This window comes from Lissotriton vulgaris, chromosome 7, assembly GCF_964263255.1.
Source record: "Lissotriton vulgaris chromosome 7, aLisVul1.2, whole genome shotgun sequence".
Lineage (NCBI taxonomy): Eukaryota > Metazoa > Chordata > Amphibia > Caudata > Salamandridae > Lissotriton > Lissotriton vulgaris.
In genome coordinates, this window is record NC_141695.1 from 180,907,052 (window position 1) to 180,934,908 (window position 27,857).

Here is a 27,857-nt window from a genome sequence, read left to right on the forward strand (position 1 = left end):
AAAGGAAAGGGCGGAATCAAAAAGCACAAACAAATACAATAAAATTATTTTCCATTTTTTCAGGCTCTCAGGAAAAACGCACAACAAACACCAGCAATGCAGAGCCGATACACCAGGCAAACCTGTTATCAAATACTCCAGAACAACAACAAAACTCAATTATAAGAAGGTCAAGTCTCAATGATTCAAAGGTCCAAAACGAAGGCCAAAAATCAACAATATTGAAGAAATGCTTGCCTTCAAAGGCAGACAGAGGAAAACCCAGACACCCAAGAGTCAAAATCAACGAAGACTCCACTTCGTGCCAAGCAGGGGGTCAGACGTCTAACACAGAGATAACAAGCTCATCTGAAGCTAACCAAAAATTCCCAAACTTACACCCCCATGTATGGGATAGAAGGGAAATCACTGGATTAACAACAACAGGGCTAAACCAGGACGCACCGCCAAGAGAAACAGATGTTATGAGCACGCATCCCAAGTCAAGTCAAACGGCGAACCCACCGGTGAAACGACCATACGATAAGGGGATAGAACCAAAACGAACTCTGTTTAAGCACACAACAACAACAGCATTCATAAATACCCCCTTAACAGCTGGTGCGAGAACGCACCTGGATTCCAAGGAAGATAAACCATACAAAGAGCCAATGGTTACTCTACAACCAATATCAATGAAACAACAAAAATTAGAAAACAGTCGCCAACCAAAAGAAATCTTGGTTTTCCACCCCGAATATACATCAATGGGACAACAGGATCTTTTAAATCGCGGAAACATCCTCAGACTAATAAAATTCATCCCAAAGCTAGAGGGTATAGGTTCAAAGGACTTAGTCTCTGTAGAATGTCTATCTGCAGCCAACCTTCAAAGCCCGGAGGCAACCAAGACAACCTGGACCTCAAGCATCATAACAGATTTAATCTTGGCAGAACAGGAATTACTTCACACTTGGGGCATTAGGGTCGCCCCTTTCACAAAACCAGCTTACCCCTTGCCATTTCTGAGCAGGCCGATTTCACCACCAAAGATACATCAGGCTCACCCTACTAGCGTACCAAAACGGAGCCCAAATCCCTCATGGGATCGACCAGACTTACGGTCGATGGCACCAGTAGACTCACTACAAGGCCCATCAAGGGAAACACTGTCCCGCACCATCACACTATGCTTGAAAGAGGACTGACGCTATTTCTAAAATAGAGATCGCAGGGGGGAAAGGCAACAAATCCTATGCTTATGCTCTTACAAAAATAGACGACCCAGACTTCCTGGCTTACATTTCCCTTTTCGACATAATAACGCTCCAAGAAACCTGGCTCAAGGACGCACAGCACATCAAGGGCTACACATGTTTTACCACACCAGCTTCAAGGATTAGCAGGTTTGGCCACCATTCAGGTGGATTGGCTACCTATGTTGCCACCACAATGATAGCATCAGCAACCATTATGGATTCAACCTCAAACACAATACTAGCAGTCAAAATAAGAATTGCCCTTGATGGAAAAGAAGAGGAGGTATGCAGAATTAATTCATACATACATCCAAAAAACATGGTGAAAGATTCAACTAAAATTATTAACCAACTGGCGAGTTTGCCATCCAAATGGAAAACCCACTCTTCCTTCTAACTGGGGATTTAAATCAGTACCTAATTGGTTTGGCTGAAGGGGAGGATATTCCAGCCTTAAATAGAACTTATAACATTCCACTGCAAAGTGTCATCCATAACAGGAAAAAACGTCACAACAGTCGCTTACTTATCGACCTAGAACACTAAAACCTCTGGGCATTAAACGGGAGATTTCCGGCAGACTCTCCTCCAGTTAATTCCTTCTACTTGATTAGAACAAGCTCGCTATTGGATTATACCTTCGCGAGCCTTGCGCTGTTCCCTTACATCTTGGGGTACAAAATGGGCGATAAGGGTGACAGTGACCATCGTCCCCAGGAATGTCATATAACATCAATCACGCCTACTTCAATCAGGCCAGATACAACAATGGGGTCGATCTATTCCATGAACCACAAGAGGATAAAATGCACATTTGCCAATACGAATCATCAAGCTGAAACTGCACTCCAACTCTTCAATACCCAAGCATCATCTGCCGTTGGACACATCATGTATTGGACTCACTATACTGAAGCACTGCTAAAAAAGCTTGCAGTTAACACTCTCTCAAAAAATAACATTCACTCAAGGGGCAAAAAACATAACCTAAACAAAGAACAGAGAGTACAACTGAGGAACCTCAAAAGCTCAGCTAGCTCGACCTTACACAAACTAAGAATGGATCCTAAAAACAACAGCTTACGAGCAGCGCTGAAACATCAAAGAGCAGCGCTAAAACAATAAAAATGGAAAATCATGAGAGAGGCTGAAAATGAAATATGGGCCAAACTTCTATACGTCACCAACAGTAACAATAGCACCCGCTTCTGGGAAATAGTACATGGCTTCATGCGTCCACAGCGCAAAGAAATAGGATCCTATATTACAGAAAAGATCTGGATAAAATATCTATCCAGCCATTTCAATGACGATATAGAGAACCTAGGTGCTCAAACGGGGACATGCAACGTCAAAAAGGGAAATCAGAAGCTGGGTATGCTAGAGACACGTGGCCAAGCCTTCCCCGGCAAAAACACCATCTACTCAGAGACATCGAGGTACCTGCAGCTAGATGGAATCAAAAGACAGATAGCTAAAGGCAGGAAAGAAGGCCCCCCGGGCCCAAACGGCATACCACCCACACTCTATAAAGCAAAGAACAAAGAGTGGTCCGAAATCATGCAACCCCTATTCTTGGAAATTAGACTCCTAAACAAAATCCCAGAATCCTGGAAGGGCTTGACGATTGTCCCGATTCATAAAAAGGGGGAAAAGGCTGACCCAAACAACTATCGTTTACTAGCCCTCATTGATAACGAGGTGAAATATTTTGCCGGTACTATATTAGAGGAGCTTACGCTTTGGGCCGAGTCAAACATGATAATACCGCTGAACCAAACTATATTCAGAAAAACGACTGGGACATCAACAAATATTCTTTCTATGTCCTTAATCATTGATGCAGCAAAAGCATCTAAGATTCCCTTACATCTGTGCTATATCGACTTCAGCGCTGTATTTGATAACATCGACAGAGGCAGACTCTGGGGGAAACTAGCTTAATGGGGTTTACCACAGCTGACCCTAAATATGCTGATGCTCCTCCATACAGACACCTGGGTTCAGGTGAAATTAGGAAGCGGCACCCACTTGTCCTCAAAAGTATCAACTATTAAAGGCCTAAAACAAGGATGCGTGCTCGCGCCAACCTTGTTCAATCTTTATATGGCGGACCTTCCGAAAACGCTCGACGACTGTAACTCCCATTCCCCGAGGATAGGAGGAAAAGTTTTGAGCAACCTATTGTACGCAGACGATGTAGTGTTACTCAGCCACACTTACATTGGCCTCCGACGACTCCTTACTGGAATGCAGAAATATGCCAAGGGAAATCATTTAAAAATAAATCTCAGCAATACACGTACAATGTCATTGCACACCAATAATAAACAACAGAAGAGCTGGTTCCTTGATGGCATAAAAGTTGACCCAGCTTGTGAGTATAAATACCTGGGAGTCATATTTGACAAAGAAGGCTCTTTTTTACAACAGAGGGAGGAAATCAGAAGGAGAGGCCTAGTGTTAGCCTTGACAATGAAAAACCTGGCAGCTCGACTGATGGGTCCGACACTTACCCCGTTCCTGAAGGTAATCCAGGCAAAACGGCTTCCATCGATTACATACAGCAGTGAGGCAATGCAGGGAGGGGATTCCAAGGACCTGGACAACATACAGGTCAAGGCCTATTGAACAATGTTCTAACCCCCGACTTATACATCTCCAGCACAAATAAGACTGGAGTTCGGCCTCCAAAAACAATACCTAGCCAGGCACGGAGCGTACATCATCTGTTGCCACAAACTAAGAACTGCGACTTCAAATACACTAAATTCTCTGCTATGGAGCGACATACAAAACAGGGATATTTCAGAGGCAAGAAAATACCTCCAGCTAGCCTTGGAAGTCACCAAACTCTCAGAGGTCTGGGACATACAACTTGGGCATGGCAACTTCAAAAAATAGTTTGGAAAAACTTCAAATTACTCTCTTTATTGGAGGACAAGGCTTTATTTGCAAAAAGATCACACTCATGGATGACTCTCAATTCCGATAAATCATTATGTACTTTAGTCAGGGGTACCACAAAGCTATGAAAATGAACTTTCTAAAGTACAGATTAGGGATATTGCCATGCACAGGGCACTTTCCACCATGGCTGATGAAAGACGGCGACGAGACCTGCAGGTTATGCAACGCCAGAAAGGGTGACATCCTTCATGTAATTTGTCCATGCAAAGAACTGCAACAGGCACGCCAACTGCTTCGCAAGGACCAATTTAAGCGAAGAGGGATTGGCAGCAGAAGGCAAGCGGTGCTCGCAGGCCTGAATCCATCAAACACACAATTGAATTGCAGATTTGTGAAGTTCTTGAGAGTGGCTGAACAGAAAATGCCAAAACTGGTAAAAATCGCTAAAGATGCAGACCGAAAAGCAGACGGACAATAGGACAAAACGGAACCTCATGGAACATAACGGCTAAACAAAAGTGAGACATTACTCAGCAAGAGAGAGATCAAGGTCGAGCACACAGGGTAAACACAGCATATGGCTGAACAGGAAGAGAACATATTACAGAGAGATTGGCGCTCTCAACTGCATCCTGTATTGCTGAGTTTCTCCTTTAATGACAATTTTTAAAGTGATTTATAATAGATGTTTTAAGAGTTTTTATGAAATTTGTATTGCAACGGTTTTAATTAACTATGCAAATAAACTAAACTAAACTTAACTAAACTAAACTGAACAAGAACCTACTTTGGACTTCATCCTTATTTTCTTCACTACAGCCTTCTTGTTGGCTGTGTTGTTATCTGGTGTCTGTTTGTGGTGCCACTTCTTCTCGAGTCTTCGGCAAGTATGTTTGGATGCCTGGAGGTCGGCGGTCAACCAGGTGGCTTTTCTGTCAGTGCGTCTATTTGAGGGTTTCTTGATCGGGGCGAGAGTGTTGGTGCAGTCGTTGATCCATTGCCTGATGATTCGGGTGGCAGTGTCGGTGTAGGCAGTGTTGGTTGGTGGATTTCGGATGAGGGTGGCGATTAGCTGGTCTTTGTTGACCTTGTTCTAGCTGCGGTTGGGGGTCTGATGTGGGTGGTGATGCGTGGTGGGTTTCTCAAAGTTGAAGTGGACGCAGTAGTGGTCGGTCCAGCGGAGTTTGGTGGTGTGGCTGAAGGTGACGGAGAAGATGGAGTTGAGCGTGTGTCCAGCCGGGTGGGTGGGAGTCGAGACGAGCTGTTTGAGTCCAAGGTTGGCGAGGTTGTCAATCAGGGTGGTGGAGTTGCTGTCATTGGTGTTCTTGAGGTGGAAGTTCAGGTCTCTGAGGAGAATGTAGTATGTGGATGCGAGGGTGTGCGTGCTGACGAGGTCGGCATTGGAGTCCGGGAACTGTGGCAGGGGCCCAGGGGGTCTGTAGATGAGGGTTACTCTGAGGGTGGTGTTGGAATCGTGTGGATCTGGAAGTGCAGGTGTTCGGCAGCGCTGAGGGTGTCATCGGTGCTGGTCGAGATTCTGAGGGTGTTCCTGTGGACGATGGCAATTGGTGCGGTACCTGCGGGTGATTTTGTAGCATGGTGATGACGATGGTCGATGCCGAGGAGGGGTCAGAAAGGCGACGCCCGGGGAGGATGAGTCGAGTAGGTCCCAGAGTTCGATATCATGCTTGTGTGTGGAGCGGGTGTTGAGTAGTATGCATCTGAGGGATTTGCGTATTGCCCCGGTGCTCTGCTGCACTATGTTAAAGTGTCAAGTCCTGGAGTATGGTCATTGGTTCTCAGTAAAGAGACAAATACCAATGTATTACTTGTGAAGGACTCCATCGCAACTAATAGCCACATTTCTTACACACACACTAGGTGTAGCTAAAAAGTGCTTTCACTCTTTTTCCTCCAGTGCTCTTTTCCATCAGTCCATATATACATATTCATCTTTGCACTGACTATTATTTGCACTCAGTCATCCATCGCTGCACTCACAAAGCCATCCTTCCACCTGCACTGTTCATGTATTCACCCATCCACCCTGGTTGGTATGTTGGACTGTGTGCTCTCTTTTATGTGTGTGTTGGCGTATGATTGTATGACCTGGATGTAAACTACTTTCTGGTTGTGTCTTATCTGTGTTCTCAACATATATACCTACAGTGCAACCATGACAACAAAAACTGACTAAATCAGACATTTTAGCATTGTTGAGCTTGTTAATAACTGCTGCTACCTAGACAGTGCCTTTAATAAAAAGACAATGATATTGTGCATTTTGATTTCTGTCTACTAGATCTTCAGGATACACCAGAAATCTCCCTTCCTGATCGTGTGATCGAGGGTGAATCAGTGACTGTGGAGTGCAAGGCGCCCGGGAGATGCTGCGGCACAGAACCGAGGATTACCTGGAGCCCAGAGCCACAGTTCAAATCCAATCAGTCATTTTATAATACTGATAATCTGAATGGTACCAGAACCTATAAATCTACTATAACATTCACTGCTTCGAGGCAGCATAACAACAAAAGCCTATCATGCACTGCATACTTTCCAGCTGTGGATAAACAAACTACAAAGAGCATCACGCTAACTGTTGGATGTAAGTACGCCTTTAACTAATTTCACAAAATAACACTTTCATGGCTTGCCAGTTTTGTAAATATGTGGCGAGGTTCCAGATTTCCTTCTATTATATCACATCGTAAATCAGCGCGAGGCAGTAGTATTCTAAAAAACAAAATAGTGATTCAAGGGTTGGGCTAGGTGTGTGAACAAGGCTTATATCAGTGTCAGACGAACACGTTTAAAACTCATCGAGGCATATTACAAGAAAATTAGATAAATATCGCTTTGCACGCTCAGTACGATTGTAATTATCGCCGGTTTTATCGCCCGGTTAGCGCGTTATCAACAACGCTCATCACGTGATAACAATCCAGCAATAGTCAGCAAAATGCGGGAATATCGCTGGAAAACCAGTGATATTCCTGCAGCAATGGGGAATTCCTAGTTGATAGCCCATGGTGGTCTTAGCCTGACAATCCACCCCCCTTTACACATATAGCTAAGTCTGAAATGTATCAGACGTTAGATTACAGCGATAACCGGGGTTAGCGCGGGTTTCAATACTGCTATGGGTGTCAGGGCATGTGCTTGTTAATACCGCGATGTGTGGTTTGCGAGTTGTTCCCTTTTGTGTTGCCTGGGAACTTCCTCTTTGCATCACATTAGCGATGCGTGGCATGGCGTAACTGGAACGGGTACTAAAACAAGGAAACATGTGCTAGTGTGTCCTTGTTAATACTACAATGGAATTATAGCTGCTTTTTGGCCGAAAATGGCTGTAAAAGCAGCAAAAATGGGCTTGATAATATACCCCATCATTCCTAAAGTTGGTAAAGAAATTGCATACCACCAACGCCCTAAAAAGTAGGTTTTGCAGAAAAAAAAGAACCCCACTTTTTTCAGGACAATTCTCTTATGTAGCTGCACGACAAGGTTCAAGAAGTTGCAAAGATTGTCCACTTTGGAAACTTTCCCAGAGGAATTTCAGTTTGCAACACCCCTAATTTGAAACATAAAAATTACACATTTACGGATTAAAAAGAAATTATCAGAAGATACCTTACTCTACTGCAGAAACAGTAAATAGTAATAGGTCTAAACGCATGATCTGCGAACGACGGAAGAGGAACAGTAAACATGAAAATGAAAATACTGTAACATCAACAAAGGTGAAGCATTCACCGAATCCAGCCTGTAAAAATGGGGTAAGAGGACGTGTCCGCAAGCACCGATAAGAGAAAAAGTAATCATTATCAGAAAAAGCATCAATTAAAAAAAAAAACACTTCTAGCTCATTTGCTCTTTATTGTGCTGCATCTAAGAGGAAGACTCTGGGCCCGATTCACAGAACTAATCTAAGACAAAATCCTAAACTCACTACTGTTGGTATTCACAGAATGCATTTAGTAGTAGCAAAGTTAGGATTGTGTCTTAAGTTTGACTTAAGACAAACTTAAGACAGACTTAAGACAAACCTAAGACAGACTTAAGACAAATTTTAGACAGACTTAAGACAAAATCCTAACTTTACTACTACTAAATGCCTTCTGTGAATACCAAATGTAGTAAGTTTAGTATTTTGTCTCAGATTAGTTCTGTGAATCGGGCCTTCTGAGAGAAAGGTGCATGGTAAAACAAAAACAAAGCAAAGGAAAACAGAAGTAGTACAAAAAAAGAGAGAACATGGACACTTTCCTGTCCAAAGTATGAGTGGGAAGGGACTAACTGCAGAATCCAATCAAGGGAAGGCTGTGATGATGCAATCAGGGCCTTCATTGTGACCACTGTAGCACTGCAGAAAACTCAACTCTCTGAAGACTCTTCATTATCAAGAATGATAAATAAGATATCCTATGTGGATGTCCTCACATAATGGCATTGATCCAGCCCCAGCCTTGTGTGCAGGTATTGGCTTTCACACCTCTATAGTTAATAGGTTTATCTTTCGAACATACTTAGTACATTCATTTTCACGGAGGAGTTCCAGCCAGTATCTGGCCTGTACCAACCTAGCTAAGCACACAAGCGGAAATTGCAGTTCTGGTTGTAAAATAATGTGGTTATCAGAAAGCCTGCAACCCCCCCCCCCACTTAATTATTAATTATTTATTTAAGGCATTTGCGGAGCACACTGTGGGCAGACTGGTATCCTGGTGCGAGAGATATCTAACTGAGGAACTGAGAATATTGAACCGCAGCAGGCACCTATGTCTTAGGGAACAGCCATTTTGTCAAGGCTTTCCTGAATTTCAACAGGCCTGTGTGCCCTCTCAGGCTGGGCAGAAGCTTGTTCCACAATTGAGCAGGTTTGTTTGAGAAGGCTCGTCCACCTTGTCGAACCTTTTTTAACCTAGGTGTGGCATCCTTAGATTCTAGACCTGTTGCCAGGTGATAGAGAATGTTATTATCTGACTAGGCTGAGGCTTCAATTGGAGCCTTGATGTGATCTTGGTGACAGGTTGTTTGTGGATGTGATCCCATTTCCTGGAATAAACTTACTTTATTTCCTACAATCAGTACTTTGATTCTTACGTTTTGCGACGGAGGATGGCTCCAAGAAGGATCCCAACACTACTTCTATTGAAATTGAAAAGGAAAATAGCTCCTACAACCTATTTGTCTAAGGTATTATCTTTTCATTCTATCATATGTTTCTTGATTTTGATTGAGAACAAATATAGATGTTTTTCTAGCCTTGAACTGAAACATGAAAGTGAAGAGATACTTTTGTGACTTTTGAAAGTGGAGTTCTTAAAACTGAACTGAACTGCATTTTGTGCAGGATGTCAGGATCACAATAAGTTGGAACTTGTTTTATTAAAAAGCTTTTGGAATTTTACTTCAAGTTAAGACTTTCCCTACTTGAGCGTTTTTGGAGATGTGTGGAGCAATATACTTTAAAGGTAACGATTTGGGGCATAATTCTGTGTTTAATATTGAATGTGTTGGACTTTAAAGTTAACGTTTTGGGGCACAGTTCGGTGTTTATTGTTGAATGAGCTGGACTTCATTTGATTATTGCAGTTAAAACACTGTGTTGTGTACAACCTCCATTTTCAAGAGAAAGTGCATCTTTCAAAGAAAAAGATTTTGTTTGCCTCCTACCTGATTACACAATGCGCCTCATGTGGTAATGTGCTCAGGCGTCTGGCGTTTGCTCCGACATTGCACTCTCTTCACACACGTAATTGCTCCACCACACGTGTTTGCTCCGTTACAGACTCTGATGCAATGACGCTCTAAGTCATAGTGCACTACGTGGAGGCCATATTGAGAACAAAACAAACTTGCAATGCAAGCGTGAAGCGCAATTCTGCTGATACTTCCGTGAAATTTTCATTCTTGCTACAGTTACCAGCGTGGCATTTCAGTGACACGCACACTTTCACTTACAGTTGCCAGCATGTAATTGCAGTGACACGCACACTTTTCTTTACAGTTGCTAGCGTGTCATTTCAGTGACAGGCACACTTTCTTCGTGAGGCATCAGTGACATTCTCACTTTGATTCAATTTAAAAACAGCGTGCACTGATAATATTTACAGCATTGATGTATAGCGTGTCTTTTCAGTGACACGCACACTTTCTTTTGGAGATATCAGAGACACGCTCACTTTTCAGCAATCTAAAATTAATGTGCACTGAAAGTGTATAGCTCCAAACAATAGTGTGCACTGATATTGTCATACTCTGCAAGCCATATCAGTGATAAGCAGAGTTGTAACAATTTTCTACGCATCTTGTTCATCTCTGGTTGTGTTATTTAAAATGTTATTGGGACTATGTACACACTTAAAAGAAGGTGAATCTGATACACAAATGCAATAACAATAACTTTAATCATTTTTTGTGGTTATTGTTGATTTAAAAAACAAAAGCTTCCACAATAGTTATATTGTACACTACAAATGTATCTACTTTGAAGCCTTGTTTTATATTGCAACAGCAGTTTTGGTGTATATTGTGTCAGTATGGTAGCATCATTCTGGAAAATTTTCTCTACAATTCTTTTAAAAGAGGGTATTTACACATATATTGAGAATGCAAAATGTGACTGCACCTCCCTTCTTCTTGTCATCACCGGGAGATCCACCAATAAAATGTCAAAAATGGCGCAAAGTTTTTGAGAGGTATGCCAGGGTTTGTTTATCCTCCCTAAGTGCTGAGAGAAAGACGGAATTGTTACTACATTGCCTGGGATCGGAAGTTCAGGATGTTTGTGACCAACTTCCAAGTTTGATGACTATAACCTCAATGAGTATGAAATGTGCATTGCTAAACTAGATAAACATTACTTGCCAAAAGTCAGTACCATTCTTGAGAGAAACCACTTTGGTCGCAGATCACAGTTAGAAGACGAAACTGTTGAAAATGATGTGACTTCTCTCAGAAAATTGGCATTTAGTTCTACTCTTGATGAAAGAATTAGAGACCAGTTTATGCTAGGTTGCAGTATTGATCGAGTCAGGGAGGAACTTTGGCAAAAAGATTAACCTACTCCAGACGATGTAGTAGTTATTGCAAAAAGAATAGAACATTCTTTAAAATGTGTTTCGAGGTGATTAGGAAAGACTGTGAAAGAAAAGATAAGAATTTAGTACAAGTTGTTAAACAAAATGCTAAGGAGATTAATGGACAGAAAGACTATAAAAAAAGAAGTCCATTTTCTGAAAGTAATACTAAATTTAGTCTATCTCAAGCAAAATGCTTCCGCTGTGGTAAGTCAGGTCATTTGGCAAATGATAAACAATGTCCAGGTTGGAAAGCTACTGGCAGTAAATGTAAAAGAAAAGGTCATTTTACTATTGCTTGTAAAGGTAGAAATTATAAAGGGAAAGTCATTGAAATATACTATGGTGTGAACGATACATATGAATCTCCTGATGAGGTGGATTGTGGTCAAATTCAAGTTCAAGTAGTTCAAAATGAGGAAAGCAAAAACTGTCCCACTGATGAAATTTATGTTGATGGGAAACCAACAAAGGTTCTCTTTGATTCTGGTGCTAAAATGCTCATAATATCTAAATAATTCTATCTAAAAGAAATCAAAGAGAAAACCAAGGTTTATTCCAGTGATATTAGATCTTTTGCTTACGGAGCTGAACCAATTACATTATTTGGTTATTTCTGGGGTTTGCTAGATTACAAAAACAGATTGACCAGTGCGAAAATATATATCTCACGGAGAGGTGATAATATATTAAGTTAGTTCCACCAGAGAGATCTTGGTGTGATTTTAGACCTGAATGTCTCTCCACCTATATTACTCAAAGAAAGTGTTATTTCTAAATCCATCGCTACCATTGATAGTGATACTGGGGACTATTTCACTTGAATGTTAGAAGAACAGTTTCCTAATGTATTTTGTGAAACCTTAGCCTGTCTAAAAAATGATATTCATCACATTTGTTTAATTGATGGTGCCAAACCGATTTGTTGAAAGGTACGAAATGTCCCTGTAGCTGTCAGAGAACAGGTACAAACATAATTAGAATGCTTAAAAAAAGATGGGATCATTAAAGAAGTTGAGGCAACCCAATGGCTTGCTCCGGTTGTGGCCGCAAAAAAGGCTGCTGGCTCTCTTCGGCTATGTGTGGACCTTAGAGAGTTAAACAAAAATGTTGTGATTGATAAGTATCCTCTACCTAAAATTGCTGATATGTTAATGTTGTCGAAAGGAGCAAAGCTTTTTAGTACAATAGACCTGAAATCTGCATACCATCAGATCAGATTAGATGAGGATTCAAAAGACAGCTTTTGTTACCCCTTTTGGCACGTTTCGTGTTCTAAGATTACCTTTTGGCTTGGTTTTTGTGGCCTCAGATTTCCAGAGGCCTTTAGAAACAGTATTAAAAGGGCTTTCTGGTGTTAGAGTATATCAGGATGATATCTTAGTTTTTGTTTTGAATGATAAGGAGCATGAGTTGAGGGTGATGAGTGTCTTAGGCAGGCTTAATGAATTTGGACTAGCTGTCAAAATTGAGAAGTGCAAGTTTAAAAGAAATTCTATTGATTATCCCGGTCATACGATCGGTGAAGGTGGTGTTTTCCCAAAGGAAAATTTGGTTACTGCTATACAAAAGATGCCTTCCCTAAATAACAAAGAAGAGTTGCTGAGTTTCTTAGGAATGGCTGAATTTTATAGTAAATGTATTTGAAATGTTGCCTCCCTATGTGTTTTCATGAGAGCTTTGTTGCACAAAGGATGTGAGTTTGTTTGGGATGAAAAGTGTGAAAGAGAATTTTGCATTCTTAAGGAAAAATTAAGCTTGGCACCTAATCTAAGCAGTTTTGATCCTGACAAGAAATCCTTCTTAATATGCCAGCATGAAGGGTCTAGGAGCACTTCTTCTACAAAGAAACAATGGACATGATGAGGTGATACTATTTTTGTCTAGGAGTTTGAGAGGAGCTGAAATGCGTTACTCAGTAGTAGAAAGAGAAGCTCTTGCTGTTTATTGGCTGATAAAAAAATTAAAGCATCTGTTGTGGGGTGGCGTATTTGAGGTCAGGACGCACCACAAACTTTTATGTGAATTTTCTTTTAAAAAGGGAATTGATGCTTTCTCCAGTAGAATTACAAAGTGGATGGTGGCACTACAGGATTATGATTTTGAGATAAAAAACTTACCTGGTGTTCAAAATAAGGTAGTAGATGCCTTATTTCGTCTTGTTGTTGATGATGATGTTAGACCAGATGATGAATGCGAACAGGATGGAGAAATGGTATGCATCATTGAGGGGAGCATCATTGACAAAGAAAGATGGTTAAAAGCTGTAGTTGATGATAATGTTTTGTTAAAGGTTCGAGAGTGTATCAAATGGGTAGGAATGCCAAACCCAAAGATGATGAAGAAGTGGATAAATTCTGGCATGTGAGGTATCAACTATCGGAACAAAATGGTTTACTTGTCAGGGGGATGAGACTTATTCCTCTGGCTTCTCTTAGAGAAGAGCTTATTTCTTTAGCACACAATGGTCATCTGGGTATTTCCAAGACAAAATAATTATTAAGATTGTCCTATTGATGGCCAGGAATGGATTTACAAGTGGAACGGAAAATAAGGGATTGTATGCAGTGTGCTTTGAGTGAAAGAGTGGCTAAACCCAAGGTTCAACCCATGGTTTTAAGAGATCGCCCTGATGGTCCATGGAAGGAAGTTGGTTTTGACATTGGTGGCCCCATCCGCTCTTCTGGCACTGAATGGTATATACTTGTTCATGTTGATTTCATCTCAAGGTGGCCTGAAATAGCTATAACACGAGGAATCAAAACTAAGCATATTAAAGTTTTGGGGGAAAAAACTCATTGCCATTTGTAATTTTATCTTATTTGGTTTTGTAAAATTGTAAAGGAGGGATATGTGTGGCATCCTTAGGTTCTACACCTGTTGCCCAGTGATAGAGAATGTTATTATCTGACTAGGCTGAGGCTTCAGTTGGAGCCTTGATGTGATCTTGGTGACAGGTTGTTTGTGGATGGGATCCATTTTCTTGGAAAAAACTCACTTTATTTCCTACAATGAGTACTTGGATTCTTACACTAGGTACCTGAAAGAGATTAGCAGCGCAGATCGCAGAGACCTTCCCTGAGCATAGCATTTTATTATAGGTTGCAGCATCACAGGGCTCCTATCATGAAGGGCCCTGAACACGATACTCTTAGAATTAAAGAAGATCCTCTGTTCCACGTGGAGTCAACAAAGTTCTCTCAGATCCCAGGATGCTGAGAGTCTTCCAGGTCAATTTAGTGTTAGCTTGGAAGCCGCTATCTGAACTATTTGCAGTCTCCTTATCAGATAGTTTAGAATGCAAGAAGAAGCACATTACAATAGTTGAGTCATCGACTAAGTATAACACTCTTTGCAATTAAAGTTTTGGTGTGCGTATGCAGCATTGGAAACACTTTCCTGAGGCTACGAAGCAGAGCAAAACAGACACTGGCTACCTTAGTGATGCGCTTCTCAAGGGAGAGCTGTTCGTCAAAGGTGACTCTGAGAATATAAACCACCTCAGAGGGAGGTATCTCTGTCTCTGTACTTAGTGCTCACAAATTGGGGGGATGGTGCATCAGAACTTTGTTTGCCAACGAGCACAGGAATTCTATCATATTCCCATTTAATTTAAGGGAATTTGCATTCATCCACTTCACAATGCCTGTCATGCAGGACCGAAACGTGTTTAAGACATCCTGCTGATTGCTATTAAAAGACAGCAGCAAGTGTGTATCATTGGCATAGTTAAATACCATAATATGATGTATTTTTATTAAGGAGCATAATGGTTTCAATTACATGTTAAACAGTTATGTACTGAGGGTTGAACCTTGTGGCACTCAATGTTGGATGCATCTGAAATCCGATCAATAAAGTGGTAATTCAACTGCCTGACAGTGGTCCTGCAGAAGAAGATTTTGTCCAATCTAACTCATCCCACCAACACCCACAGACGCAAGTTTTGCCAGCAGGGTATGGTGGTTAACTGTGTCAAAAGCTGCTGATAACTCAAGCAGAATCAAGAAAGTGGACTGACCATTGTCCAAGGCACTCAATAGAGCTGTCTCTGTGCCATGTGCCATGGCCAGGTGTAAAACCAAATTGTTCTTCCTCCAACAAAGAATGTGTTTCAAGGTAAGAAGAGAAAATCTTACTAACATGGTCTTCCAGTATCTTCACTGGAAACGGAAGTAGGTAAATTGACCTACGTTCACTTAAAATGCCTGGCCTTTTTCCAGCGAAGAGGTACTACCCCCAAATCCAGGGATTGATTGCAAAGTAATCTGAAAGGAAACAGCAGCTCATCAGTCCATGTTTTCTTCTGTCTGAAGGGGAGGGTTTCTAAAGAGAATCTAAACATAGTGGTCACAGCGATGTTGAGAAAACCTTCCTCAGATATAGGCTCAGAATGATCAAACTGACAATCAATAGTCACATAGAGAACCTGTCTTTGTGAGAAATCAGGACCTGTTTGTAGTACCTCACCCCCCACACTTTATGCACCCATTTTGGGTTTCTAGTTCTGATTGTGCCCTGCACTCTGCTAACCACACCCAGGGCCTGTGCTCTGCTTAAAAGTACATGGCAATTAAGCATAATTACAATTGGTACTGACCGACCATGTGAGTTCCTAGTATAAAATAAGGGAAGGGGTATTCAATCTACCTATGTGTCCCTAGTATATAATAGGGCAGGGAGGTTTAGTAGCACATTGGATTTCCTGCACAGTTGTGTGCACTGTTATGTATCCTGCTGTCATTTTAAAGGCAGCCCTGCCTTGCAGACTTAAAATAATAATAATAATAATAATATGCAAGTTTGCCTTTGGATTTATAGATACTTCCAAAGTCTCAAATTACCTAGATACCCCAGGGATAGTTTGCCTTGTAACTACAAGTAGGGACATTATACAAGATGGTGTGGGAATAACTGCCAATTTTGTTTTCTCCCCATTGTAGAAAAAGACTCCTTAGGCTAACATAGGAATATTTAATCTAAGTATAAATTTTGACCGGAGCGAGCCAAAAATGTCATTCAAGAACCTAAAATGATAGTTATGATAAATCCAACAACTTGCCACTGTTAGATTTATGATAACTAACACAGAAAATAAGTTATTACACTTTCTTTTCTGTAAGCCAAAATCCAGTCTGCCAGGCGGAGCCAAGCTGTCCTAATGAGGTGTAAAGTAGCCTCCCAGAATGACAATGGATTTCCTGTGGGAGGACAACTGCAGCTGCAGAAGCTACACGCTGGGAGGGAGTGAAGCGACCAAACTGGTCCTCTAATGTAGAATGACACTTTAGGCCAGCCCCAATAATTAGATTAATTAAGGGGAGTGTTAGGAAATATTAGCCACACCATCAAGGAGAGAGTTTCTCCATGTTGGATTTTGGAAGAATGGTGTACTCTTTGGCAATAATTTGCTACACTTTAGAGGACGTGGTCAGTGGGCTGCCACTCTGCTTGACGCCAAGGAACATTGCATAAATATGAAAGAGTTGCCAAGCAACTCGGATCTGCTGCCTGAAACTACAAGGAGAAGAAGAACTGCCCTGCTTGAAACCTAATCTATACCCCAAAGGTCGGCACTCTGAAGCACTGCACATGCTGCACATTCTAGGACTATGGTTCTAAGGATTTTGCCCTGCTTCAAGAAGAATCAAGAAGAGGACTCCCTGCAAGTTACAAGTAAACTGAGCTACCTGCATCATCTCCATCAAGAAGTCCCCATCCTGGAGTGCATCTAGTTGACTTTTAGAGATTTGGCCGGTTGCATTGTGGGAATTGTTGTCACAACATCCCAAGGACCTTTTCAGAGATTCTAGACCCCTGGATTGGTGTTGTGGACACTTTTAACTCTCAAGTCCTTCAGGAAGAAGATCCAGAAGTTTGGCTATTTTTTGGTAAAAAGATCCATTAGGTGACTGACTTTATGTTGAGAGTCAAGCCAGCTACCTTCAACCTCGACCTGGCCTGGATTTCATGTTCATCCCACAGAAAGTTCCGGAGCTCCAGGCTTCCAGGATTCACTGGGCCTCAGAGAAAATCAAGCAAGCAAATTCTACATTAACCTTGCCTAAAGCGCAGCTTGCTCAACATCTAGAAAAACATCTCCCAAAAAACGACTAGGTGTGAAGGTAACATTTTGACCTAGGCCTCCAGTTTAGTGTATCCGGCCAGGGTTTCATCGCAGTTGGCCTCAAACTTTGACTTTGTCCGGGTCAAGCGTGACCAGATATCCCAATTTGGCACTAATGTTTTTTAAGCACTAGAAAGTGTTTATTCTTTCAAAATTCATACCTACGGTTCCCTACAGCAGATTGTTGTTGTTTTGATGTATAATTGTTCATAAAAATATAACCCATTGTTATAAATTGTTGTGCCTTTCTGTTTAATGAATTGTTGTTTTACATGCTATACACACCTGTCTTCTACGTTAAGCCTGCCTGCTTTTTGCCAGCTACCAAGTTTTGAACAAGGGATTCATTTATTGAGACCCTAACTGAACCTTTTATTGTGTTTGTGGCCTTATTACTAGTCGTAATTCACTAGTTGTCACTACTAATAAAGCACTTTCCAACAGTCTTATGTCATTATTTAGAACAACATCCATGTGCCATTGTTAAGTTGTGATGTACCGACCACACTAGACCTGTCAGTAGAGAGCAGTCTGTCCACCTTCAAAGAATCACCACTATTATCTAAAATCATGTTGATCTTTTAAAAAAAAAAAACATTAACTCATCGCAGTTTCTGAGGGGGAATTATCTCTTTTTTTAGGCAGTAGGATTTGAAAGGTCACGAAAAATACTAAGAACCTTTTTTGCAGTATTAGATGCGGCTAAAATATATTTCAAATAGAACTCAGCTTTTGCTTTTCCCACCTCCTTTTTATAATTATTTTGGGCCGTCTTCAACAAGCTAAATGCCTTTAGTGACTCACTATACCATTGGGCAATTGGTCGGTAGTTTGTGATTTGTACCGGGAATCAATTTATGTAACCTTGCAATAATTTCTTAGTTGAGGATTATACAGTTAGTTTCAATTGAATTGAAAAGAATTTGAAAGGCCAACAATTGAGCCATAAGGGGGCCTGATAAATTTATGCCAGACTCTGATCACATTTCCTGGGATTGCAACCCTCATCCGCGCGAGTAGTTTCTGAATATATAAATCAAAGGAGATTAAAACATGGTCAGGCCAATAGAGAGGAATTTTCTCGTTTATCTGAGTTAGATCCTCAGGGAAATAAATTATGTCTAGTGTGTGGCACCCTATGTGTCAATCAATCAATCAATCAAAGCATTTATATAGCGCACTACTCACCCGGAGGGTCTCAAGGCGCTAGGGGAGGGGGGGTCTGCTACTGCTCGAACAGCCAGGTCTTGAGCTGCTTCCTGAAGGCAGGGCCACTAATAAATTGTTCCACAAATCTTTACACGGAGAGGATAAAGCATCATTTGCCCAGAAATTAAAGTGGGTAACAGTTTCTAAAAAAGCAGTGCAAGTGCAAGGTCAGGGAATCTGGGGCCCTATAACATTGTGCCCCTGAGAAGACATTAACCAAACCAGTTTTCTATACCTTCACATTTATCAATTGCCAAAGGGGAAAAATCCCACTTTTCATGGTATAGAATGCCAACTCCACCCCCATCCTATAAAACCGGGGTTTGTGAAAGTCTTCAATCCTACAGGGCATGCCTTAGCCATGTCCACTGCTGACTCACTGGTAGCCCATCTTTCAGTAATAAAAAGGGTGCCCCACTTCGCTCATTCCAAAATCAATTAAATCTCTTCTGAATGTTTCAATCAGGACCTGGGACTAAGGGGTCCACATCTCAAGAAATTTACCATCGAAGTCAAGATGAATATTTAGGGGTCAAACTTTCTGAAGACAGTGAAAGATTTGTTGCAATACATTTGTGGTCACATTTACATACGGCATGAACTTTGACTCACTAAATATAATGGCTGATTGCATAAGCATTGCTGAGTACTAACCAGTACAACAGTAGTACTCTTTTACATCCTCTTAAATGATTATGTGAATTGGTCCCAAACGTCCAACTCCCTCTTAGTAACAAGGTAAAGAGAGCACAGTCCTTTCAATTTGTACTAACTTTTTATGAATATTCCTTTAATAATCCAATTGTATTCCCATTTTAGATATTTGTTGGCCAACTCACAAATAGCATATACAAGTTTACAAAAGAGTACTTCTTGACTACTGAAAAATGTCTTAGTGAATGAGCCTCATTGTGTATAATCTCCATTTCCATATACTAATTGGCCAAACAGATAGGTTTACCAAATGTACAGCTGAGAGAGTTTGTTGTAGAAAATAGAGAGAATATTCCTTCCTGAGATGGCGTTGGGATCGGACTGTATTTAAATCAAGTTATCTGTTTAAATTTAAGGAAGACAAAAGGACACAATGGAAATCTAAAGCGATGGAAACGTTTGTCTTGCACAGCAGAGTGAAATGATGCATTAATCCGTAACAGCATACTGAGAAAAATATGCATTAGACCTTAACACCTTCACCTGCCACTCCTGCAAGTTCGACTGCATCAGGACCCGCACCAAATCCACAAACTCCAAACAGAGCTCCGACACTAACCACCTGAAGTGCATCCTGCTCAACACCCGCTCGGTCCACAGACACGCCATTAAAATCTGGAACCTCCTCGACACCACATCGCCGGACGTCGCCTTTCTTACAGAAACCTGGATGAACACCTCATCAACACCCAACATCGCCATAGCCATCCCGGACGGCTACAAAATCATCCGAAAGGACCGCATCAACCAAACAGGAGGAGGAATCGCCATCGTTCATAAGAACACCATCCACATCACAACCAGTTCCGATGACAACCTCACAACCGCCGAACACATTCACTTCCAGATCCACACCGACCCTAAGACCACACTCAGAGGCACCCTCATCTACAGACCACCCGGACCCCACACACAATTCAGCGAAGACATCACTGACTTCATCAGCCCTCACGCCCTCCCCTCTGAGGACTACATTCCACTGGGAGACCTCAACTTCCACCTGGAAAAGAACAACAACAGCAACACCACCACCCTTCTGGACAACCTCGCCAATCTCGAACTCAAACAACTTGTTGACACCCCCACCCACTATGCCGGACACACGCTCGACCCAATCTTCACCTCCAGCAAGCACATCTCCGTTAATCACACCACAGCTCCCCATTGGACGGACCACAGCTGCATTCACTTAAACTACAAAAAGACTACGACCCACAACCACCCACAACCAATTCCCCGGAGAAACTGGAACAAAATTACCACCGGCCAGCTCTTCACATCGCTTCACCAAAACCCTCCTACAAAATCATCGGACCCTAACCAAACAGCCACCAACCTCACACAATGGATCACCCACAGCGCTGACGAATTAGCACCCTTGAAAAACCATCAAATCAAGCAAGGCAGCATAAAAGCCCCCTGGTTTAATGATGACCTTAAGAAATCCAAGAAGATCTGTCGCACCCTCGAGAAAGCCTGGTGAAAAAACCTAACCACTGACAACCTGGCCACCTTCAAGGACGCCACCTGCAAACACCACCAACTGATCCAATCCACCAAGAAATCAACATTCAAGGAACGACTCGACAACAACGCCCACAACAGCAAAGAATTATTCAACATCGTCAAAGAGTTCGCCAACCCCTCAGCTGGCACCAACGACATCACTCCCTCCCAATACCTCTGCGACTCTCTAGCCTCGTTCTTCCACAACAAAATCGCTGACATACATAACAGCTTTGGAGACCAGTCCACCCCACCCACCTCCGAACTTAAAACCCCCTCCAACAACCTTTGCGCCTGGAACCCAATCACCACCGAAGACACCATCCGCCTGATGAACACCATTCACTCAGGATCGCCAACCGACCCATGTCCCCACCACATTTTCAACAAAGCAGACTCCATTATAGCACCCAATCTCCGAGACGTCATCACCTGCTCCCTCAACTCCGCTACCTTCCTGGAAAGCTGGAAACATGCCGAACTCAGCGCCCTCTTGAAGAAACCTACAGCAGACCTCATTGAACTTAAGAACTACCGCCCCATTTCGCTCCGCCCATTCCCTGCCAATCTCATTGAGAAAGCAGTCAACAGTCAACTTGCCGCCTTCCTCGAATCCAACAAATCCCTCGACCCTTCACAGTCCGGCTTCCGAGCCAAACACAGCACCGAGACCGCCCTCATCGCAGCAACAGACGACATTTGAACTCTACTGGACAACGGAGAAACAGCTGCCCTCATCCTACTTGACCTCTCCGCAGCCTTCGACACAGTTTGCCATAGCACCCTTATACAACGCCTCAACAACGTCGAAATACAAGGAAAAGCATTGGACTGGATCATCTCATTCCTCGTCGGAAGAACCCAGAGAGTACGCCTTCCCCCTTTCAGATCAGAGGCCACCGAAGTCATCTGCGGCATACCACAAGGATCATCACTCAGTCCCACCCTCTTCAACGTATACATGAGTCCCCTCGCATCCATCACACGCCAACACAACCTCAACATTATCTTCTACGCAGACGACACCCAGCTAATCCTCTCCCTCACCAAAGACTCAAACACCGCCAAAACCAACCTACATGAAGGAATGAAAGAAGTAGCCCAGTGGATGAAGAACAGCCGCTTAAAACTGAACTCGGACAAAACAGAAGTCCTCATCTTGGGATCATCCCCCTCTGCCTGGGACGACTCATGGTGGCCACCGGCCCTGGAAACCGCACCCATACCAACAGACCACGCACATAACCTGGGCTTCATTCTGGACTCCTCCCTCACGATGGCCAGACAAGTCAACGCCGTCTCTTCATCATCCTTCAATATCCTACGCATGCTCAAAAAAATCTTCCGTTTGATCCCCACCGAAACAAAAAAGACAGTCACCCATGCACTGGTCACAAGCCGACTGGACTACGGAAACACCCTTTACGCCGGAACCACAGCCAAACTACAGAAAAAACTCCAACGCATCCAAAACGCCTCAGCCAGACTCATCCTAGACATCCCCCGCCAAGCTCACATTTCAGGCCACCTGAAAGACCTCCACTGGCTCCCCGTCAACAAGAGAATAACGTTCGCCTCCTCACCCATGAACACAAAGCCCTCTACGACCTAGGACCCGAATACCTCAACACACGCCTGTCCTTTTACATCCCCACCCGCCAACTTCGATCGTCCAATCAAGCCCTCGCCGCAATTCCACGCATCCAAAGATCCACCATGGGGGGAAAATCCTTCTCCTACTTAGCGGCCAAGACCTGGAATTCTCTCCCCACCCACCTCCGCCTTACACAGAACCACCTCTCCTTCAGAAAACAACTAAAAACTTGGATATTTGATAAGTAAAGCTCCCCCCCTCCCTCAAGCGCCTTGAGACCCTCTGGGTGAGTAGCGCGCTATACAAATTTAAACTTGACTTGACTTGACTAGGCGCAGTAAAGCACGGTCGAGAGTGATGGGAAATAGGAGCATATATTGTGTTACTGCGCTCTGGCTTCAGAGGGATGGAAAGCCGCTTAAGAGCTGCTTGCAGATAGATGCGCTTGTATTTGGACAGTTGTACTTCATTCTGAGTGCTTATGCTCATGAATCTTTCTTAAAACATTCTTCAGCATTTGGGTGTAATTTCGGTGCTCTTTCTGGCGGAGAACAGCACTTGTCAGAGGCATTGTTTACCTATCATGAAAGAAATGTGTAACCTGGTGCTGAAATTAATTAGTAGCTCTTGCATGTGAAGAGGCCACATGTCATATTTTTGCTCAATGTGAATCAGAGGCAGTCTTAGTTAAGTTGTGAAGATAGAGCCCCTCTCTTTGAAGCTTTGTGTGGCCTTCCTGTTTGGTTTGCTGTTAACCAACAATTGTTTTATGTAGCGCCTTCTGCTTTAGACGTGTCTTTGTAACGCAGTGAATGACAGACGTAAGGCATACTCCTGCGATTTATACACTTCTTTAGAATGAGGCAGTTTTTGGCCAGTCACAGTGGTCGTAAGGTGCAGGCACACATTCTATAGGGGACAGCTCATTAGCTTTCAAGTAGGAAGCTACAAAAAAGTTATTGTTATTTTGACACAAAGCCACAAAACGGAAAACGTCTGACATTAAATCCCACAAGCTACCCTCTACATACACCACACACGCCCCTAATTAGCAGCACTATGAAATACTGACATCCCAAACTTTAAATCTTTTCAACTTCCTTCTCCTCCCACCCCTCTACCCTGGGTGCTTTTGGTTTAGTCTGTTACTATGGTCAAAAGGGAAAAAGTTCAGTCTGCTGCTCCGCTGCTTAGGTCAGAAATGCACATTTTCAGTGCTCAAAAAAAATGACAAGTTTATTTGTGAATGTTTTTGGGGGTGTTAAGGCAGATTGTCAGAGAAGGGTGGGGGAGGTACAATATTGTAAACTTGTGGGTGGGTGATTGTGGGGGATGGGGGTTTGTTATTGTAGCACGTGCTGCTCTACTTTAGTGGTCTGGGGCAGTTTTAAATGTGTTTAATATTTTAAGACTATATGTTCCCACTGCTTAATAAGCCTTGCTTTGTTGCTGCATTCATTTGCTTTAAAATGTCCCATTTGCAATCTTTTTTACATTTCTTTCTCAGGACCCCAGATTTGTCCTTTGAACTTGTTCACAACGCTAACTAGTGTTTTCTATTGGAAAGGGTAGAGCCAAAGCAGTCTTGCTCAGTATCTTAGCCCTCTTCAGAAGTTAGACTTGCTTGGCAACCCAGAAAGTCTCTGAAATAATGTATGAGTTTTCTTTTAATAATGCTTAGAAGAACTGAATTTTTATTCCATTTGTCACAGAAATAGTGCTGAAAATCGCACCAAAAAGATGCCAATTTAAAAAATATCTCTTTGTGGGGGAGGAGCCCCCCACTCCCTCCTGATTGGCATCGGGCTTGCTCGCTACGCTCGCTTGCATGCGTTGATTTGTTCGGCATACGCCTCACCACTTTCAAATTCCACCAGCCGCCCCTGGTCATTCTGCCTAATGTATTTATTATTTGCCTGCTTGCAGTGGAAAATATTTTGCTGAAGATTGGTTTGTGCACAAAGTTATTGTCGAATCCATGATCGATCTGGATATGTGTGCCCTGGTTAAATTAAACAGGCAAAATGCTGGACGATGAAGGAGTAATTGGATCACCACCTAAAATCTGTTTATCCCCAAGAGGAGTACCAAGAAAGGGAGGTGGCCCACTGGGAGCTGCAGCGTCACCACCCAGTTGGAGTAGGGGTCGAACAATCAGGCTCTGTACTGGCCTGCCACTGGGGCTGTCCTGGGTTTAAACAAGGACAGTTGTACCAGTCTCTGTGCTACAAAGTGCCACAGGGTGCTGGGTGCTGCTTTGTCCCTCCCCCACAATTTGCAACTTTTATATTTTATATCCTGTAATGTTAAATATTTTCTGTTATTTTTCATTGGTGAATTCGAAATGGTGTAAAGATTCAATGTATGATGCCATTGGAAATGCAGTCTTCCATCTTGCCATTGTTTTATGAACATAAGTGTTCACAATCACTTTGTGAGTGGTAAAAGTATACATGCATGCAACTCGGATGCCCAGTCTTTCAAATTGTTTTGTTAAACTTACATCCTTTTTTGTTGGATATTTACTTTAAACATGTTCATGTTTTTTAAGAAATTATTAAAGCATATTTTACATAAAACTTTAACCCCGGTTGGTGGAACTTCCCATCTTCATTCCAACTGGGATAGTTATGTTGTCCTGTTCCTTCACACTGCACCTGTGACACCTCTTTCTGTGAGCATGACTGCTTCAAGTTACCTGGAGAGTCAACGAGTCTTGGTTCGGACTGTCACATACAATATTACATTTAATTCTTCTGGGTACCCCTTCATCTTCAAAGAAGTCGAAAAATTTGACTTTTCCTGCATCACCAACCTTAGCACAAAATGGGAGTGTAAAGCACAGCTACTAGCTAACTGGCAAGGAACTAATACAATAGTAAGACCTTGCCTGCACTAGACAGAAGGGCTCCATTCTGGAGATTGGTGCCCAGTGGTGCACACAACACAGAGGCTTATCTATAGTGGTACTACAACTGCAGACCAGCATTGAGGAGCAGGGAAGAAGAGCAGATACATCACTTCTAACTGCACCTCTAGACACTTCATGTTTAGTTTGTGTTTGTTTGGCATTAAGTGGTAATTCCGGTCAATGGTTGGACACTGTACCAGGAAGGGCACTTGTGAAACAAAACATGCATGGCTGGGGTCTTTGAATGGTTCTGGGAAAGAGCAAACCCATAACATTTCTCAGGCCCTCATGCAGTGCACAACAGATTCTTTACAAGACCTTTATATTACTAGGAAGATTTAGATACTCTCAGAGGAAGTTCTTGAGTAGAACCTTGCGTATGTATGCATCTGTTAATTCTATAGTATGAATTTAGCCTTAAGGCAGCAGTGCACTGCAAAGGGTGAAAGGCAGTGATACGGTCATTGAGTGATTGGATGAGTGTCTGCGTTGTTTGAGCAGAAGTGGACTGCCACCGCAGCATGGTCCATTGTTTATAAAGAGTTAGGATTCAGCCCTATCCTAAGTTGCACCATGGCTGGGAAGATACTGATTGACAAGGGGATGTTGTTACAATTCTAGAAAATGTATTTTGCTTTTCTTTTTTTCTTTTTTGCACTACGTTTTTCATACTATACTGTTTTGGCCACAGGTGCACCGAAAGTCTCAAGAGCTAGCAAAGTAGTCAGCCAAACAGGCAGGGATGCCAGTGATGTAGATATTTGAGGATGATATGTCTGAGCTTAATGATGGTGTTCGCTAGGAGAGCCAATGAAATGTCCTGAGGGAGTTTGTAGTTCTATTTCTACAGGCCCTTGATGAGGCATGGGATCACTGACAGAATATCGACAGTCAAATTATCGACTTGCCAAAATATCGAGGTAAAAATATCGAATGCCAGAATATCGACTTCCTATCTACAAACAGGTAAGTACAAAAATATCGACTGCAAAATATCGATAGGAAAAAATATAGACAGTCAAAATATGAAATTTTTCAAATATCTTAAAAGTAATTTAAAACTAATATAATATTAAATATAATTAATTTAAACATACCTAAAATACTTAAATAAACTTAAAATTAATAAATATTTAAAGTAACTTTGAAAAAAATAAAAATAAATTTAAAACATATATATATATATACATATAAATATTATTAACAAAACATATACAATATTTTTTCCGTAGGATATCGAGAGGGTTACATTTACTATTACCACCCCAGAGAGTGCAACAGTAGGGAAAGCGTTGGATAGCGTAGGGGTAAAAATGACTATTCCCCCTCCAGAGAGAGCAACAGTAGGGAAAGCATTGGATAGCGTAGGGGTAAAAATTACTGTCCCCACTCCAGTGAGCACAACAGTAGGAAAAGCGTGGATAGTGTAGGGGTAAAAATTACTATTCCCACTCCAGTGAGTGCAACAGTAGGGAAAGCATTGGATAGCGTAGGGGTAAAAAGTTACTATTCCAACTCCAGAGAGTGCAACAGTAGGGCAAGCGTTGGATAGTGGAAGGGTAAAAATTACTATTACCACTCCAGAGAGAGCAACAGTAGGGAAAGTGTTGGATAGCGTAGGGATAAAAATTAATATTCCCACTCAAGAGAACGCAACAGTAGGGAAAGCGTTGGATAGCGTAGGGGTAAAAATTACTATTCCCTTTCCAGAGACAGTAGGGAAAGCGTTGGATAGCGTAGGGGTAAAAGTTACTATTCCCACTCCAGTGAGTGCAACAGTAGGGAAAGCGTTGGATAGCGTAGGGGTAAAAATTACTATTCCAACTCCAGAGAGTGCAACAGTAGGAAAAGCGTTGGATAGCGTAGCGGTAAAAATTACTATTCCAACTCCAGAGAGTGCAACAGTAGGGAAAGTGTTGGATAGCGTAGGGTTAAAGATTACTATTCCCACTCCAGTGAGTTCAATAGTAGGGAAAGTAAATACTTCATATATAAATATAAATAACATAAATATTAATACCAGTTACAAATTAATTAAATATTTTACAATTTTATAAAATATAATAATGAATCAATTAAAATTCCAAATAAAAAATAACTAATAATAAAAATGACCTACTAATACTAATTATTTACCAATTACCAATACATTAATTAACAATATAAAAATAATTAAAAATTAGACACAAACAAATGTTAAAAAAATGTAATTACTTACAATTAAATAACTTCCCAAGCTATTCCCCTATTAACACACAACCCACTACAAAAAATAATGTGATAAAAGTAATATATTTATCAATTAATCAAGTACAATAAATTACAAATTATATTTTAATTAATCACCAAATAATAATGAATTAACAAATAATTCTAAATAAATAACAGTATTCATAATAACATATTTAATTAATCATAATTAAATTACTTCCCACCCTATTCCCCTATAAACCCACAACCCGCTACAGAAAATAAATTACTAAAATTAACATATTTATCAATTAATTAATTACAATTAATTACCAATTATATTTTAATTATTTACAAAGTAATAATTAATTCA

The 27,857-nt window shown here is 41.7% G+C and overlaps 1 protein-coding gene across 1 annotated transcript in view; it reads left to right on the forward strand.

Annotated features, from left to right (window-relative positions):
• LOC147701141 (sialic acid-binding Ig-like lectin 13) overlaps positions 1–27,857 on the forward strand; it is a 148,591-nt gene that overhangs the window by 80,407 nt on the left and 40,327 nt on the right. The window contains exon 3 of the mRNA XM_086929307.1: positions 6,451–6,756. Within this exon, the coding sequence (XP_086785433.1) occupies positions 6,451–6,756 (306 nt within the window). The remainder of the gene's footprint in view (positions 1–6,450; positions 6,757–27,857) is intronic.